Source organism: Liolophura sinensis, chromosome 12 (assembly GCF_032854445.1).
Source record: "Liolophura sinensis isolate JHLJ2023 chromosome 12, CUHK_Ljap_v2, whole genome shotgun sequence".
Classification (NCBI taxonomy): domain Eukaryota; kingdom Metazoa; phylum Mollusca; class Polyplacophora; order Chitonida; family Chitonidae; genus Liolophura; species Liolophura sinensis.
The window spans coordinates 15,463,089-15,481,908 of record NC_088306.1 but is presented as its reverse complement, the minus strand read 5'-3'; the positions used below and the strand labels follow the sequence as shown (position 1 = coordinate 15,481,908).

Genomic DNA, 18,820 nt, shown 5'->3' with positions numbered 1-18,820 from the left:
TGATTCATATTTACTTCAAAGCCTATGGGATTTTGACTGCATGTGAACTGACCATAGAAATGTATCCCTAGGGCCAGTTATAGGTAAAGGAACACACATTTCAAGAAGGTATTTAGAGCACTAAACTCGTTCGAAATGTGAAAATATATCTTATGTTTTCAGTGAGAATGAAATTTGTGTCTGTTTGGACGAACTATTAACTATCTAAGCAGCGCGCTATTATCCATGTCACATTCGTGCACAAGATGTGTCTATAACCAGCTAAATGTTGTTTTACAAAGTAAAGTTAACACAATATTGCGACACAACATTCAGCTCCATATTTGCAGCTGGACGAGCTGCATTCTGGAGAATAGGGTGTTGAATGTTGTGTTGGAATCTTGTGCCAACTTTACCGAGCTACTGCTGGCTCATTTCTACACTAGCAGCCAATTTCTACACTATTGGCTCATTTCTACAGTAGCAACTCATTTCTATTTAACCAGCTAATTTCTACACCATGGACGCAGTTTTGCTCTCACTTTTGGCTCATTTCCACAATTGTGTCTTATTGGCACTGCTGGCTCATGTCTACACTAGTGGCTCATTCCTACCCTACTGACTGATTTCTACATTAGTGGCCAAGTTCCACACTATTGACTCAATCTTACACCACTGATTTGTTTTCGCACTCTGTCTTTATTTACACGGCTGGTGTACTTCTACACGTCACTTCTTTTTGCATTGTTGGTTCATTTTTAAACTAGTGGCTCATTTCTATATATATTCATTTTTACAGCAAATTATTTCTGTATTTGATTTTCGCGTTACTTGCTCATTTTTACACTGTTGTCTCATTTCTACACTAGCAGCTCATTTCTACATAGCAACTCTTCTCTACTCTAGCAGCTCCTTTCTAAACCATTCGCTCATTTCTAAACTAGCCGCTCATTTCCACATTACTGGCTCATTTCTACAATAGCAGCTTATCTCTGCTCTTGTAACTCATTTTCACACTACTGACTCTTTTTCACACTATTGGCTAATTTCTACCCTAGCAATTTATTCCAGCATCTCATGTCTCTATTATAGGCTCATTTCTGCACTAGCAGCTCATTTCTTCTCAAGCAGCTCATTTCTACACTATTGGCTCATTTCTACACTACTGGCTCATTTCTGCACTATTGGCGCATTTCTACACTACTGGCTCATTTCTACACTACTGGCTCATTTCTACACTACTGGCTCATTTCTACACTACTACTGGCTCATTTCTACACCACCAGCAACTCATTTCTGCTCTAGCAGCTCATTTCTGCATTAACAGCTCATCTATTGGCAGTATAAATATGGAAAATCCAGCATCTTATGTTTCAATCAGCCTACTTACAGTGCTCTGACTAGGGCCGGTGACTGTGGGATCTTGGCCCCGCCAGCGTATAAGTTCTCCACGTGATCCCTATTAAAATAAAATGCGCAAAGGATAATTACTTTACACAAACAGACCTTTCCGAACATTTTATCAATCATAATCACCAGGATGTCCAACACACAGTAAATTAGGTTTTGTGACGTTTGATTAATTTTCTGTCAGAAAAACTTTAGCGTTGGCGTAAAAAAGCGTTCAGGGTTTTATGCGCTTCTGAAAGTGCCAGACTTTAGGTGAAATATGGTATACGTAGAATTTGTTGGCATAGCCTATGAACGTTACCGGAAGATAAACCTTGTGAAGTGCATTATATGGTGAGATTTCAGGTAGTGTGGAAATTGTGGAGAGTAATATGGGGATATAGATATCCTTCTTCAATAAAAAGAAATAGTAGCTCTTACTCGTTTGATTAACAACCGGTGCTTAAATGCGGCATGAAAAAAAAATGAACTTTTAACTATTACACATACAAAACAGATGTTGGCCATGATACCGCGTGGTGCCATAAAGGGAGACAACTTTTACCTCAGAACAACTTTCTGGTATATTCTCATAATTTCCTCCTTGGATTTCTGGGGTTTTCTCAGTAGCCATTTTTTCAGGTAAATATCTTCAAAATATTCAAAACTTGCCTGAAAAAAAGACACAAAACAGAACCAATGAAGTCGATATCTTTGGGAAATTGAGACTTTAATTTCCATTAATTACTCGAACTATTGATAGCTGGATAATAACTGATTGGTTTAATAAAATCTTTAAATGACCAACCTTGAAGTGATAGTTGCCTTTATATCCCATGATATCTTCCACCCCACTCATGATGTTGTCTGTCATCTGTAATAGAAAGGGTGCATTTTTTGCTGATACGTTCTACAAATTGGGTATTATATAAAAGACTATATATCTCCATTTAGAGAAGTACGGGTTCTGTTCGCTTTTTCTATGTGTCCTTATCATTAAAAAAAATTACAATTTGTTACCTTTAATAAAATAACTGATCAGAGTGTTTTCTTTTAAGTGTTAACACAGAATGTCACACCAATTAACCTTGCAAAAATAGCCTTTAACTGAAGCCCCGTTCAGATGTAAAACAATGCTAAATCCGTATGTTTACATATCAATACATTTAATTTCTTGCCACCTGTGAAAATATTTAACATTTGCACAGGCATTACAACTAAGTGATCACAACGTCCCGTGCAAAAATAAATTCAATTTTCAATTTTTTAATTTTCATTGAAATTTTTGTTTGCTTTACCTGTCTTATGATTTCCTCGAACAAAGTGGACTTGTCGGTGGACGCCATCTTTACTTCCAATAACCTAACCAAAGGCTTAATTGTTATGCCCTGCGGAGAAACGATAGAGTAAAAGGTATAGAAATATTACTTAAACTGATTGGCTGTTTGGTGTTTAGGATATTTGCGTGAGCCAATCCCCTGATGAACTAATTTTAGCCGCAACCAACAACCATATGGGCGTTATTCCATTATTTTTAACTGGTTGGCTGTTTGGGGTTTAGGATACTGTTGTGAGCCAGCCCCCCGATGGGACTAATTTTAACCATAACAATAAGGGCTTTACTCCGTTATTTAAACTGATTGGTTGTTTGGGGTTTAGGATATTGGCGTGAGCCAGTGCCCTAACGGGGCTGATTTTAACCACCACATAGGCGTTATTCCATTTTTTTTAAACTGGAAGACATTACCAGAGCACAGACCAGCGGAGCAGCTACATACACGTACATATACATGCCCGAACATTTGCAGATAAAGGGAGAATACTCTACACCCCTGTCCCATCTATATCAATCGTGAAGTATCTTTCCTGGACAAATTCGTTTACCCGAATGTCGATTTGGTTCACCATCAAACGGATTAAAGTATCGGCACTAATCCCAATATCAACCAATGCACTAAATTATACCTAGTTTATTAGACTTTGGGAAGCTCTTGTAGCAACCTACAGATCGAGGGTTTCCCCCGGCCTCTGTCTGGTTTCCTCCCACCATAATGTTGGGCGCCATCGTATATTCATGCGCGGTATAAAACATCAATGAAATTTATAAATAAATAGTAGACGTCACTGGTCTAGAATTATTCAAAATACTGTGTTTTCATCACATTTAACGAATACAAGTAATATCATGCAAACAAAGACAAGGGACCAGGGTCTCAGTGATGGTTAGTCCACCGGCAGAATCCTAGTTGCACCAGCATTCTCTTCCTCCACCCCTCGAACTACCCCAACACTCACCACACCCCAAACCCCACACAATTACCTGTACAAACACTGTGAAGATGATGACGGCTAGGGTAGCGGTCACAAACATGTTCCTGTTTTGCACCTCCCCGGGTTGTAACAGCCCCACCAACGAAAACGCCACAGCACCCCTCAGACCCCCGTAACTCTGTGAAGGAAGCCCCCACGCCCCAAAAAATGTTATTATGTATAAAGCTCACGTTTAAAATGACACTGGCACAATTTCATAGGCCATATTTCATAACAGTTATGGCCAGTTATCCTGAAAATACGAAAATTTATCGACATCACGATATTTAGTACCTTCCTTCTGGTAATTATGGATATATTTAAAATACTATATTATTAAATGTATTATGCAGATATATATACTTATAACATAGCATATGTTTCCCATAGCTTTTGGAGACCATATTATCTCTGTCTAGAAATTTTGACCTAAGTGAGAAATGGCTTTGTGTTATTAGTCCCAGGTTATTATTATCATAAAAAACTCGTCCTCTTTTTTTTTCTTAGTTGGTGTTCAATTTCCAAAAAAAATTCTTCAAGGCCAACAACTTATGAATGAAAAACAAAAATACTGGCTTTATAGTTTGAGTGCTGAAGCAAACAGATCTGTACCCTTGGTGCAAATGAATGATTGAATACATTGTATGTAACATTTCGCACTGTAAACACATACATGTATGTGTATCAAAGGTACAACTGTTTGTGCACATTTTAAGCGTAGGTACAAAGATGTGCATGCCAAGTATACAGGGTGTCCCCGAAGTCGCGCACCATTCAGGTTGAGATTGAATGCTTGAGCTACAGAGCGGTGTGTTGCCCCATCTCTGCCAAACATAAAAACCATTCAACTCTATTTGTACTGTTAGTTTATTACCCATAATTAACTCTGAAAAAGAGGAAAAAAAATTAAAATCAGTATTAAATCTGAAACACAGAAAAAAATGAAAATCAAGATGGCGCACGACTTCTGGGACACCCTGTATATTAATTTGCATGTGCAAACTTGTTAGAATCAAAGTGTACCCATGGTACACATCTTTTGTACACAACTGCTTTTAGAGAGTACACAAATCACCACACCGGCCAATGATCTTACAATGATGAACTGCTCCTGTAGAGAGATCTTTCGCACACGATATCGATCTTTGTTCAGGAGAAATGACAGTCCAAATGTAACTGAAAAAAAAAAACAAATTTCTTTTCAGGAATTTACCTCAAAAGGCCCAATATGACTATTTCTATGGGCCTTTTTCAAAACACTAATTCAAAATCAGAACGGAAATGAACATCATTATCAAATTATTTTGACTTTAAGTAAAAAATCAAACAGGAAATAGACACTGTCGTGTCTAAAACAACACTATATACATTTGTCCAAAATAGCGCATCCAAAATTTAATGGGGATTAGCCTGACAAAGTTTTCCCGCAGAAATAAATGATTCCTAACGTGTTTACTTATAAATCTTTAGGTAAGCCTATGAACATTGACCCGAAGAGGGAAATGTTTTAAACACAATTGTAAATCTTTTGAAAAGCGTAAGGAAAATGGACTACAAAATGAAATGTTTCCAAAACTGATTCACAAACCTAAGGATAAGAGTGACACTATGAAGAAAAAGAACCGTTTTCAAACCTGCTTACTTATAAGTTTACAGATAACGCCGGGAAAGATACGCCGAAATAAGAAATGATGTCGAACCGATTTTTTCCTGTAACCGCAAACAAGCTAGCCCATATCATGAAAAGTTTTCAATCATGCCCACTTATAAACCTGCGGACAAGCGTGAGAAACATGGCCAACAAGAATAAAGTGTTCCCAAAATGTTTCCAAACATGCTTACTTATAAACCTGTAGACAAGACTGGGAAACATGCTCCAAAAGGATGAAATTTTCCCAAAATGTTTCCAGACATGCTTACTTATAAACCTGCAGACAAGCCTGAAAAACATGGCCAACAAGGATAAAATGTTCCCAAAATGTTTCCAAACATACTTATGTAGAAACCTGCAGAAAAGCCCGAGAAACATGGCCAACAAGGATAAAATGTTCCCAAGGTGTTTCCAAACATGCTTACTTATAAACCTGCAGGCAAGCCTAAAAAACATGGCCAACAAGGATGAAATGTTCCCAAAATGTTTCCAAACATACTTATGTAAAAACCTGCAGACAAGCCTGAGAAACATGGCCCAAAAGGATGAAATGTTCCCAAAATGTTTCCAAACATGCTTACTTATGAACCTGCATACAAACCTGAAAAACATGGCCAACCAGGATAAAATATTCCCAAAATGTTTCCAGATATGCTTACCTATAAACCTGTAGACAAGCCTGAGAAACATGGTCCAAAAGGATGAAATGTTCCCAAATGTTTCCAACATGTTTAATTATAAACCTGCAGACAAGCCTGAGAAATATGGCCAACAAGGATGAAATGTTCCCAAAATGTTTCCAGGCATGCTTATTTATAAACCTGTAAACAAGCCTGAGAAACATGGTCCAAAGGGATAAAATGTTCCCAAAATGTTTCCAGATATGCTTACTTATAAACCTGTGGACAAGGCTGAGAAACATGCTCCAAAAGGATGAAATGTTCCCAAAATGTTTCCAGACATGCTTACTTAAAAACCTGTAAACAAGCCTGAGAAACATGGTCCACAAGGATGAAATGTTCCCAAAATGTTTCCAGACATGCTGACTTATAATCCTGCAGACAAGACTGAGAAACATGGTCCAAAGGGATGAAATATTCCCAAAATGTTTCCAAACATGCTTACATATAAACCTGCAGACAAGCCTGAGAAACATGGTCCAAAAGGATGAAATGTTCCCAAAATGTTTCCAAACATGTTTAATTATAAACCTGCAGACAAGCCTGAGAAATATGGCCCAAAAGGATGAAATGTTCCCAAAATGTTTCCAGGCATGCTGTAAACCTGTAAACAAGCCTGAGAAACATGGTCCAAAAGGATAAAATGTTCCCAAAATGTTTCCAGATATGCTTACTTATAAACCTGCAGCCAAGGCTGAAAATCAGGGCAAACAAGAATGAAATGTTCTCAAAATGTTTCTAAACATGTTTAATTATAAACCTGCAGACAAGCCTGAGAAACATGGCCAACAAGGATGAAATGTTCTCAAAATGTTTCCAGGCATGCTTACTTATAAACCTGTAAACAAGCCTGAGAAACATGGTCCACAAGGATGAAATGTTCCCCAAATGTTTCCAGACATGCTGACTTATAATCCTGTAAACAAGCCTGAGAAACATGGTCCAAAAATATAAAATGTTCCCAAAATGTTTCCAGATATGCTTAATAATAAACCCGCAGCCAAGGCTGAAAATCAGGGCAAACAAGAATGAAATGTTCTCAAAATGTTTCCAGACATGCTTACTTATAAACCTGTAAACAAGCCTGAGAAACATGGTCCACAAGGATGAAATGTTCCCAAAATGTTTCCAGACATGCTTATTTATAATCCTGCAGACAAGACTGAGAAACATGGTCCAAAGGGATGAAATATTCCCAAAATGTTTCCAAACATGCTTACATATAAACCTGCAGACAAGCCTGAGAAACATGGTCCAAAAGGATGAAATGTTCCAAAAATGTTTCCAAACATGTTTAATTATAAACCTGCAGACAAGCCTGAGAAATATGGCCAACAAGGATGAAATGTTCTCAAAATGTTTCCAGGCATGCTTATTTATAAACCTGTAAACAAGCCTGAGAAACATGGTCCAAAAGGATAAAATGTTCCCAAAATGTTTCCAGATATGCTTACTTATAAACCTGCAGCCAAGGCTGAAAATCAGGGCAAACAAGAATGAAATGTTCTCAAAATGTTTTTAAACATGCTTACTTATAAACCTGTAAACAAGCCTGAGAAACATGGTCCACAAGGATGAAATGTTCCCAAAATGTTTCCAGACATGCTGACTTATAATCCTGCAGACAAGACTGAGAAATATGGTCCAAAGGGATGAAATGTTCCCAAAATGTTTCCAAACATGCTTACATATAAACCTGCAGACAAGCCTGAGAAACATGGCCAACAAGGATAAAATGTTCCCAAAAATGTTTCCAGACATGCTTACTTATAAACCTGTGGACAAGGCTGAGAAACATGCTCCAAAAGGATGAAATGTTCCCAAAATGTTTCCAAACATGCTTATTTATAAACCTGCAGACAAGCCTGAGAAACATGGCCAACAAGAACAAAGTGTTCCCAAAATGTTTCCAGACATGCTTACTTATAAGCCTGCAGACAAGCCTGAGAAACATGGTCCAAAAGGATGAAATGTTCCCAAAATGTTTCCAGACATGCTGACTTATAATCCTGCAGACAAGACTGAGAAACCTGGTCCAAAGGGATGAAATGTTCCCAAAATGTTTCCAAACATGCTTACATATAAACCTGCAGACAAGCCTGAGAAACATGGCCAACAAGGATAAAATGTTCCCAAAATGTTTCCAAACATGCTTACTTATAAACCTGTGGACGAGCCTGAGAATCATGCTCCAAAAGGATGAAATGTTCCCAAAATGTTTCCAAACATGCTTATTTATAAACCTGCAGACAAGCCTGAGAAACATGGCCAACAAGAATAAAGTGTTTCCAAAATGTTTCCAGATATGCTTACTTATAAACCTGCAGACAAGCCTGAGAAACATGGCCAACAAGGATGAAATGTTCCCAAAATGTTTCCAAACATACTTACTTTTAAACCTGCAGACAAGCCTGAGAAACATGATCCACAGGGATGAAATATTTTCAAAATGTCCCCAAACATGCTTACTTGTAAACCTGTAAACAAGCCTGAGAAACATGGTTGAAAAGGATGAAATGTTCCCAAAATGTTTCCAGACATGCTTACTTATAAACCTGCAGACAAGCCTGAGAAACATGGCCAACAAGGATGAAATGTTCCCAAATGTTTCCAATCATGCCCACTTATAAACCTGCAGACAAGCCTGAGAAACATGGCCAACAAGGATGAAATGTGCCCAAAATGTTTCCAAACATGCTTACTTATAAACCTGCAGACAAGCCTGAGAAACATGGTCCAAATGATGAAATGTTCCCAACATGTTTCAAAACATGCTTACATATAAACCTGCAGGCAAGCCTAAAATCATGATGCACAAGGATGAAATGTTCCAAAAATGTTTCGAAACATGCTTAGTTATATTTCTGTAAACAAGGGTGAGAAACATGGTCCAAAGGGATGAAATGTTCCCAAAGTGTTTTGAAACACACTTACTTATAAACCTGCAGGCAAGCCTGAAAAACATGGCCAACAAGAATGAAATGTTCCCATATGTTTCCAAACATGCTTACTTATAAACCTGCAGACAAGCCTGAGAAATATGGTCTACAAGGATGAAATGTTCCCAAAATGTTTCCAAACATGCTTAATTAAACATCTGTAGACAAGCGTGAGAAAGATGTCCCAAAGTGATGAAACGTTTCCAAAATGTTTCCAAACATGCTTACTAATAAATCTGTAGACAAGCGTGAGAAGGATGGCCCATAGGACAAATCCGACCTGGAAGTTGTGTTCTGCACTGACCAACGACAAGCCCAGGAACAAAAATATCACAATCTCGGTGGCCGTGCTGTAAGCAAAAAAAAAAGAGATCAAGCACAACAATAAACCAGCAAGACTTAATTTTGAATAATTAAACTGATATGACTAATTAAGCCGTATGAAAAGCATTCCATATTTATCACGGTGGACCTGATTCGGGAGTGGCAAAAACAACACTAGTAATGCCCGGGGGAAGTACTCAGACACGTGATGTAAATGCTTGTACCTAACGAACCTACTGAAACAAGTACAACCCAGCATGCGGGACTTGGATTCGAACCTGTGACCTCACTGCTGAAGATGGGATAATGTTGAAGATTAATTAATAACAACAATTAAAATTCTTATATGTGAGAACTTTGTATGAGAATAAAGGGCATGTAAAGACAATAATGATAATAAAGACAATACTAAGAAAATCGATCAGAATTTTTAGTAGGTATATATATATTAAACATGTTAAAGTGAGAGTTACCTGAGAACTTTGGTGAAGTACTTGATGGTAGTGGCTGATGTTGGCGCTATATTACGAAATGTGTACTTCATCTGTACAACGCCACAGGCGATCATGCTGTCGGCAATACACAAGAATGTTGTCATCAGTGGATTTTATGAAAAACAAGCTCAAACTCACAATACCGGCGATATTCCTGTATTACACCCATATTCAAAGACAGGCAAGTCATGTTCAAAGTTAGGACGTCGAACATTTGACGGATAAACCGACCTACAGAACGGTCGATTTACAGCGCTGCGTATATAGTCGCAGCTGAAAAATCCACTCACACGTTTATAAAACGTACTTATTCTTCTTTGGGATTGTTAAATTCTTTTTAAAAAAGTGCAAAAAAATTGACAGGCTCACTTACATTTAAATGCAATGAGGAATTCATTTAATGGTTTGTATAACGGTGTGCTGAAGTGCTTGTATCGGTCTTGTCATACTCGTGCAGGTGGGGCAATTTGCTCATGCACAGTTACTATAATACAGAACCAATATGGAAGATAATGTGCATTTGGGGGGTATACTGTGTTCTTGAATGATAACTTGTATTTTAGCGACAAAATGTATTTGAGATAAGGTGTATTTTGACGACCCAGCATCAGTTTGACAATAAAATGTCTGAGGCAAACTGAGTTTGTGGGCTTCAGGAAACGATTCCGCACATGTAGTCTCTAAATGGAGGTAAAGTTAAACCATGATAATCTTCGCTGTATAACTCCGGTAGCATCCCAAAATAACTTTTTGCAGTTTTTACATAGACTAAAGTCGAAAATGATCTTGGGAAATAAGACTTAACACCATTCTGTGATGTCATTACGCCTTAATGTAACGTCACTACGCCATAAAACGACGAGGTCAGGCCATAAAACCACGAATAAACCACATCGCAATGGTTGCCTTGCTAAACAGGGGCAGAACTTTTGTCGTAACGTCGAAAGCCGATAACCGTGCGTGGCCAAGTCGCGAAAGATGAGATTTAACGAGACTATTGACACAAAAGATTTATGCACTGATATCCTCTGAACTCTGTTCGTCAAGGATTTGTGCGTTTCTATGCCAGCCACTTAAGTCTGGTTGGGCTGAGCTCTTGTACTAATTATGCTCTCCGCCCTTAGACGGTTTCGAGTTATGGGAAGAGAAGGGGGATTTCCCTGCTGTCGTAGCAATGGAAAATTTTACGCCAACGTACTATATTGCTGAAGTCAATAGCCACAAAATACTAAAGAGTTTTTCAATTTAACACACGACCTAAGTGGTGAAAGAACGCTCTGTCCGTGAAGAGGATTTCCAGTGAGCCATTTTACGTGAACACAATACACTGGTACTTAAATACACTGTTTACACGTTGTGGTAATGGTGTATGTCTACCGAGTTGATCTGCTAAATGAAACGCAACCTGTGTTACCATGGAGTGAAGATATGAAAAGTGGAAAAACTTGATCAGACCAAAATGTTGATCAGAGGGCAGGATGATCAGTATATATCCTTATTCACAGTGAATTATTTTAGAAATCTGATAATTTAGACTCCAAACGAAATAAAATTTATGAGAGACACTCATATTATTAATGTTAACTGTGGTTGTTGCTATTATTGGGTGCCCGAGAAATACAGGAACTGCTTCTTAGAGCTTGTAGCTACAAACTTCTTGAGTACGACGTAAAACACCAATCAAATAAATAAATCTTATAGCTATTACAATCACTATTGTTGTTGTTACATACCTGATAATTCCGGACAATGAGAAGATGTCGGCCACAATATATGACATATAGGCAAATATAAACACGGCGATGGGCTCAACCACTGGAAGAGAGAAGAGCGGCATTTTTTTTTCTCAAGACGCCAGAATTATATAATTTATATGACTATTTAGTATTGGCTGAACGGTGCATCTCATAGTGCATAATTGTCTACACGTTGAAAATGTAATCATATTTGATGAAGTTTTTGATTGGCTGATTGACTGATTCGACTGACTGATTCTGCTGATTGATTGGCTGATTGGCTGATTGACTTGATCCACTACTGACTGACTGATGGATTGACAGAATGATTCACTGATATACTGATTGGCTGGTTTGATGGCTGTGATATTCAGATCGACTCACCTCTGACAGAGTAGGTGTACTTGGTGACAATGGCGGATATCAAGCCGATAACCACACCGACCATAGCGCCCACTCCCGCCACAACCAGAAATGTCAGGATGCCCAGCAGGACCTGAGCGCGAGGAAAGACAACGATTGACTGACTGATTGATTGTTTGACTTATTAAATCATCTATTAAATCAATGATTCAAACTAAACTGTAGGTAGACTAAACTAGTTAATGACTAAAAGCAGACTGATTAACAGACAGATTATTTAAAAATAGAATACACTTATTTATGCTTCATTTATTCATGCATTTATCGACTTGTTTGTCGGTTGATTAGTACAAAATTAGCAAAAAAAGAGAAACAACAAGAAATGACAAGTGGATGGGCAAGTTTATTTCCGGCCACCTTGAACGTTAACACGACAAATTGGGCGATCTATTTACGACAGGGCGGCTATTACTGTCATGGTCTAGTTTCAACGTTTGGTTGTAACTCAGAAAGAACCCTTGATATTTTAGTCAATGTGGTGGACGAGGTCATTTGCCTTTCACTGAAAAGGTACTAACATCGTCTGTCCCTCTGACTTGTAAAGCTACCGTGGAACGCCCACTGAAGGAACATTATTTCAGCTCAAAAATCTCCTCAACATTTAACACTGATGAAAAATATGAAATAAAAAACAAATCTTGGCGACCTGATTTTAGTGGTGAAGAAAACCACAGTGCTCGGTCAGGTACCTGAAGATCATTTGTCCTCCACGTATCTGCACACCACAAGTGACAAAGTTCGCCAGTAACTCACCCAAGGTAGGTGGTTTACGTTGCAGGTTTCCCACACCCACAAAACTGACCACCATCGTAAAAAGTGAAATTTGGTCATGAGTTTCCCCCGGGCTCTGCCCGGTTTCCTCCCACCATAAAGCTGGCCGCCGTCGTATAAATGAAATATTCTTAAATACGGCGTAAAACACCAATCAAATAAATAAATAAATAAATAAAAAGTGAAATATTTTTTTGTATGGCGTCAAGTAAATATCAAATAAAATTTAATAAATGGATAGGTGAATAAATAAATGAAAGATTACCTCCTTGATGCCAATGTTATCCATGGCGTTAATATCGTGCATCACATTATAAAGAACGACAGTCACGCCATCTGGTGGAAGAAAACACAACCATTTCATTATAAAAGGCTATATATGTAACAACATTTTAACCCCACATGAACATTCAACGAAAAGGCAATAAAGATTTTTATCTTTTTGTTCCCAGCGTAAAGGGGATCAGTGTTACCGTTGAATTTTAAAGAATTTTAAATCATCTAACTTCACTTGAAGAAGTCCACGATCATAGACAGTCAGAAAAAAGTGCTTGAAGTCGTTCATTAATCATGTGACATTATTTCAAGTCATATGACGTCGTATTAAATCAGAGTCATAGCATAGTTCATCGTCGAGCGTATTTCTTGTATAACTATATTTTGTTAACCAAAAAGAAATTTAATCTAATAAATGAAGGAAATGTCTGACGTGTCGTTTCAGATCTTTTCTTGTCTTTTATTCCTTTATATATTTCCTTATCTGAAGTATGAAGTACTTAAGATTTTTACTTTAGATGAAGTACTCAATAGAAATGCCTAAGATAAAGCGGAGTGCCGAAAGTAATGCCGAAAGTGGCGAAAGTAATGCCGAAAGTAAACCTTCGCCTCTCGACAGGTAGTAATAGCGAAAGCTGTATTGTAGCCTGTGACATCACTGGTCAGAGATCGATGAAAGTGCATATCGTAATAGGCAGTAAGATATTATCAAGTACACTATTTTACTGTAGTATTCAACAATAAAAAAGTAACAGTAAAAACAGTTAATTGTCACCTTACCATTCAATAAAGATTCTCCAAAAACCATGAAATATAAGACGTTGTTCACTCCGACTTCTTCAAACACAGCCAAGACCTAAAATAGTCACCAATATTCATCAATTTCATTAAAATAACTATTTTTGGTCTCATCGAGAAGATACCATTTTTATTAAAATGTATATCACTCTGAACTTCTTGGGTAGTAAATTTCTCTCCATAGTTTCAACTTTATGAAGTATGAATCATAGCGGATCGACCTAAAAAGTGTTTACGAGGCCGACGCTCATACCACTCGGCCACCACGAAGAGGTTCAAATTGTAAAGTTTTATCTGTAGAACTCACCGCCACTGGGTCAACGGCCACAATCAGAGAACTGAATATCAATATTTCCACAGCCCCCAGTTCAAATGTGCCCATCGCGTGGATCCTGTTCAAGCCGTACATAGTGTAGCCTACGAATACAAAAGGGGTGAGTGTCAAGGGACGGCGAAAGTATAGGCCTAACGGCGAGAGATGCCCAGTACGGAACCGTAAAAGTGACATGGTAGGAAAAAAATATATAATAAGAACAACAATACAACATAGGTTTTAAAGTCTGAGATAGTTTTTTTTCATAAGTCATTCGCACGACTTAGTAATGATCTCATGCGCACGTCCTAATAAAGATCTCAAGGGTACGAGATAATTGACCAGTAGAAATGTGCAACTATGTCGTGCGGACGAGATCTTTATTAAGCGGTCAACTTAACAAAGATGTCGCGAGCATGACTTATTTTTAAAAAAACACACACAACTGACGCTTTGAAAGTTACGGAGCCGTAAAAGTGACATGCCAACTCGCCAGACCGCTTGATCACTATCAGCAAATGTCCAATAATGCTTCATGCAGTGTGAGTCTAAGACTCACATGTGCAACTTTTACCAGTATTTTTTCAAGATTATTTATTTGTTTATTCCTTTGTTTTTTCAAAATGTCGGAGAATTTGTCGCTTATATAACAGCGAGGCAGGTGTCAACAGGTGATGTATTGAACAGAGAACTGCATTATGTGACAAACTTTCTTCCTTAGTTTATATGATTTGAGTTTTACACCGTACTCAAGAATATTTCACTTATAAGACGGAGACCAGCATTATGGTGGGAGGAAACCGGGCAAAGTGCAAAGGGAAACCCAGGGCCATCAGCTGAATGCTAGATGGCCTTTGCACGTTTGACCACGTGTGAAGCCAATTTGTGCTTGACCTGACATGACAGTCATTGCAGGCTTTAGTGGTATACTAACACAGGAGCAACTAGGCTACTGACGCCTTCCATTTTGTAACAAACATGGAACCTTCGAGAGAAAAGGACACATAGACTTTGGACGCACCAGTGTCACAAGTTGCATAACTATGATATCTGATGAAAATGCTGTCTTGTATAACAAAAGTGGTTGCTGTGTAGAACAGTGTTACATTCATAGATGGGGCAGTCTGCCCATGTCAGTTTTATTCAAGTTGTTATACGGACTGACACAAGTGTTTACTTCAAGCCCTGCTCATGCATGGAACTGAATGAGTTTATAAATAGCGACACTTGTGTCTGTCACAGGGACTTGTCGATAATGTTTACCAAGTCACGCAGTGCAGCACGTATAATTATCCAAACACTTCCTTTCAGTAATGTGAGTTTTGTGCAACCGAATTATCCGAAATAAATAAATGGCTAACTGTAAACCATGAACTCACCTACAGCGAAGCATGCCAGAACTGTTCCCTTTGGAAACCAATAAACAAAGGCATTCAATAACAGAATAAAGAATTTTACCAAAAAAAAATATTTATTACGAAAAAAAGCTGGATGATGTGCATAGTCCGGATTGTTAGCAATTTTATGTAATTAACTTTATGTTTTACATATTTTAGAAGGTTCAGCCCCTGTCTTTTGATCATTATAGCTTGACTTGGACACATGTTATGCTCAGCTACAATTTGTATCCGATGTAGAATTTTGCAAACAGGATAAACGAGTTTTAACTTATATTGTGTCAGTCGTATTAATATCCCAGCTTGTGCCAGGGAAAAGGTAACCCCTATTTGCAAAACAATGTTCAAGAAAAGACCACCAGGCACCGGTTGTTCAAAACTATTTTAAGACTTGATACCAGATTAACTTTAAAGCCAAGTTTGTACCTAGCCCAAAAATAATTGCGTAATAGCATTTTGAATATGAACTAAATCTGAAGCTGTTACTAAGTATAGTCTGACTGTGAACAACTGAATTGCCTGCTGAGTTAGGCTAGAATTTTAAATACAAAATATGACTTAATACCAGTATTAGCTAATACACTTTCGAAAACCTGACTCCAGAAAAGGAAGAAATAATAACATAAGAAATTAGGACGGGGCCTTGTAAAGAAAAACAGTCATTAGTTTTGAAATTCAACCCCTATGACAAACGCTATAAACGTACCATTACGGCAAATGTTAAAATGGATCCCAGGTTGTTGAAGACTACCCTACTGTGAAGGCTGAACGAAGCTTCTAAAATTATCCTGGGAAAAAACAAAAACAAATAAATTAAGAAATGATAGGTAAGAGCTGTTCTTCCATGTCCATTACATGCGTTGGATTTGATTATTAGAACTTACAGCAAAGCAAAACATCACATTCACATGTCACTGGTGAATTCTGATTGATTGATTGATTGATTGACTGGTTGGTTTAAATGACTGAGTTCTAATGTACTAAGGAATATTTTACTTCTAATACTGTCCGCCAGTTTCGTTGCTATGGCATTTGGCAAGTGACCAGCTTTCTCACATATGACGCATAAGTATTTATAAGTGACGTGCAACAAATTCCGACGGCTTGTTACCAACAATGCCCTCCAAGAACAACGAAGGCAATAGAATCTGGAAAACTTCCTGTTTGAAGCTGGGCTTGAACCTCCGCCCCCTGTGTCCGACGATGCAAACATTAAAGTTGGAAAACATAAAATTTACATAAAGCTTGAAAAAAAAAAATTTTTGTATGGTGGGTATTTGAGGCCACTTTTTGGTATGTATAGTCTTTGTGTAATAATGTCATAAATTAGGATGTAACACATGTTTAATAAATAAATTTGCACTAGAATTTGTTCTTTTCAGGTAACACGTATTCAACCTGGATTTTCATCGTATTTATAGTTTTCATATATTCTTAGATATTACCATAATTCAGATTAAATGCATATGACTGAATATAATCAAAACATTTACATTTTAATATATTTATTAGACATGCACCACATCCTAATTCATAGAACGTTATTATGCAACGACGAAATGTACTAAAAGCTGGTCCCAAATACCCAACATCAAAAACATTTTCCAATACCCTTTTCTCCGGCAATAAAAAAATCGAAAAAAATATTGAAGACTATACTTGCAGATAAGTTTTGACGCTCTTTTCCGTTTTCTTCTCCTTTAAGTATTTAGGCCACGACTAAACTTGCGAATTTCTGGATTACTATGGTACTAACAATATATTTGTACCATGGAGACATGGTAGAATTGAGACGTTGAGCTGCATTTCTTTCCGTAAAAATAGGATTTTAACAAAAAAAAGTACCTAGGCATTTTCACACATCATTATTTTTGAAACATAGACAGTTTCACATACCCAAAACAAAAAGCAGTCATCCGTTGTTCTGTCTTACGGGAGGTACTTACGGAGGGAGGAGGTAGAGGAAGAATTCATGAGGCTCAAAGAAATGGGGTAAATGCGATGAGAGTCCAGAAAAGCTGAAAACGGAAAAAAGTTTGCATTACGATGGTATTCATACGTTTTGTTATTCCCACTTGTTTTAATTGTGTAAAGACACAATATTTTTTTTCATCCAGTTTACTGACTAAGCCGCATTCAAATGACTGGTTTTGTGGACTTCGAACAGCCGAATGAAAATAGAACACCCTGCACTCCGCTTGTTGAATGCTACAAATCGTATAAAATAACGAATTTCTTTCGACTGTTCGAATAGGGCAATTTCGAGGACTCTTTGAAAGTAAAAACCGTCTTAGTGTACCATGTGAATGTTATGCAATTATTTTAAATATTGCTATAACATACATTTGCGTATGGGAAAAAAAGTTTCACAAAAGTTATTTAGAGTAAACAAACGATGGAAATAACTGAGGCGCTGAACATCTGTGAGCTTATGAAGTTCCAGCGAGACAGATGATCGGTAAACCATAGCCAACAAAAAAAAAGTCAGATACAGAAGGGCTTTTTCTCCCTTCAGCGGCAAAATAGATGGAACTAGACATTCGACGGGTCAATACAAAAAAATCGTACCTTGTGAATGTGGCTTAAATTAGTGTTATGCGTGTAAGACGGAAGTCTTAGGGACGGAGGAAACCAGGGCAAAACTTTCTCACTCACAGCCGCAGTCCACGACTCGTGAGCTTGACTCGATCACGTCATCCCCGTGCGAAACAGGCGACTGACACGTATAGCGAGGGCATAGTCTTGCACATTGACGTCAATGCCTTGAGATACATGTTCCTGCTGTTCTGTGGACTGTATTGTAGCGGGACCATTAAAAAGTGTTTTTTGAAAAAAACAATAATGCTAGGATCTTCAAAACGATGATGTTAATGAATTGTCACTGGTAAATTTTGTTTTCACACGTTAGCTTGCTTCCGAATTTGAGAACAGGAACTCTGCTGAGACCACATCATTTCGTATACAGCCAATCAGGTTTCATTGAAACGATGTATATGTTCTCATTGTTTTCGGAACTTGTTTCTCTGTTCTCTTAGACTGTCTCCTAGTCGCCTGGTAATGTGAAACAATGTGAGATTTAGCGAGGCCAGGAAGGGCCCTCATCAGTTGCGTCTAAAAATGTTGATGTACGGAACAGTTAAAACAGCACCGGAGTATTGTTTATGTTGGTCAGTTTTTGCGGCTTAGTAAAGTTTGAGTTCTTTCGTGTTTCGTTGTTCCACAGACAAGATGGGAACCGCCGTACTACTTTAGGTCATAAATTTAAGCCCAAGTTTCACAGAAACACGAGGTGTGAAAGGTTATAGAAAATAGAAACTATGAAGGAACAGTGGCTGAAGAC

At 37.8% G+C, this 18,820-nt stretch overlaps 1 protein-coding gene across 3 annotated transcripts in view; it reads right to left on the bottom strand.

Annotated features, from left to right (window-relative positions):
• The window catches only part of LOC135479455 (probable Na(+)/H(+) antiporter nhx-9), a 51,143-nt gene that overhangs the window by 10,806 nt on the left and 21,517 nt on the right, over window positions 1-18,820 (bottom strand). For all 3 annotated transcript variants that reach the window (XM_064759285.1, XM_064759286.1, XM_064759287.1), the window contains 16 exons: window positions 17,427-17,498; window positions 16,187-16,268; window positions 15,463-15,490; window positions 14,078-14,187; window positions 13,753-13,828; window positions 12,962-13,032; window positions 11,887-11,998; window positions 11,500-11,581; window positions 9,746-9,841; window positions 9,177-9,298; window positions 4,775-4,854; window positions 3,689-3,817; window positions 2,667-2,756; window positions 2,177-2,242; window positions 1,934-2,040; window positions 1,370-1,438 (listed from right to left, as the gene is read on the bottom strand). In XM_064759285.1, coding sequence (XP_064615355.1) covers window positions 1,370-1,438; window positions 1,934-2,040; window positions 2,177-2,242; window positions 2,667-2,756; window positions 3,689-3,817; window positions 4,775-4,854; window positions 9,177-9,298; window positions 9,746-9,841; window positions 11,500-11,581; window positions 11,887-11,998; window positions 12,962-13,032; window positions 13,753-13,828; window positions 14,078-14,187; window positions 15,463-15,490; window positions 16,187-16,268; window positions 17,427-17,498 — 1,392 coding nt within the window. The remainder of the gene's footprint in view (window positions 1-1,369; window positions 1,439-1,933; window positions 2,041-2,176; window positions 2,243-2,666; window positions 2,757-3,688; window positions 3,818-4,774; window positions 4,855-9,176; window positions 9,299-9,745; window positions 9,842-11,499; window positions 11,582-11,886; window positions 11,999-12,961; window positions 13,033-13,752; window positions 13,829-14,077; window positions 14,188-15,462; window positions 15,491-16,186; window positions 16,269-17,426; window positions 17,499-18,820) is intronic.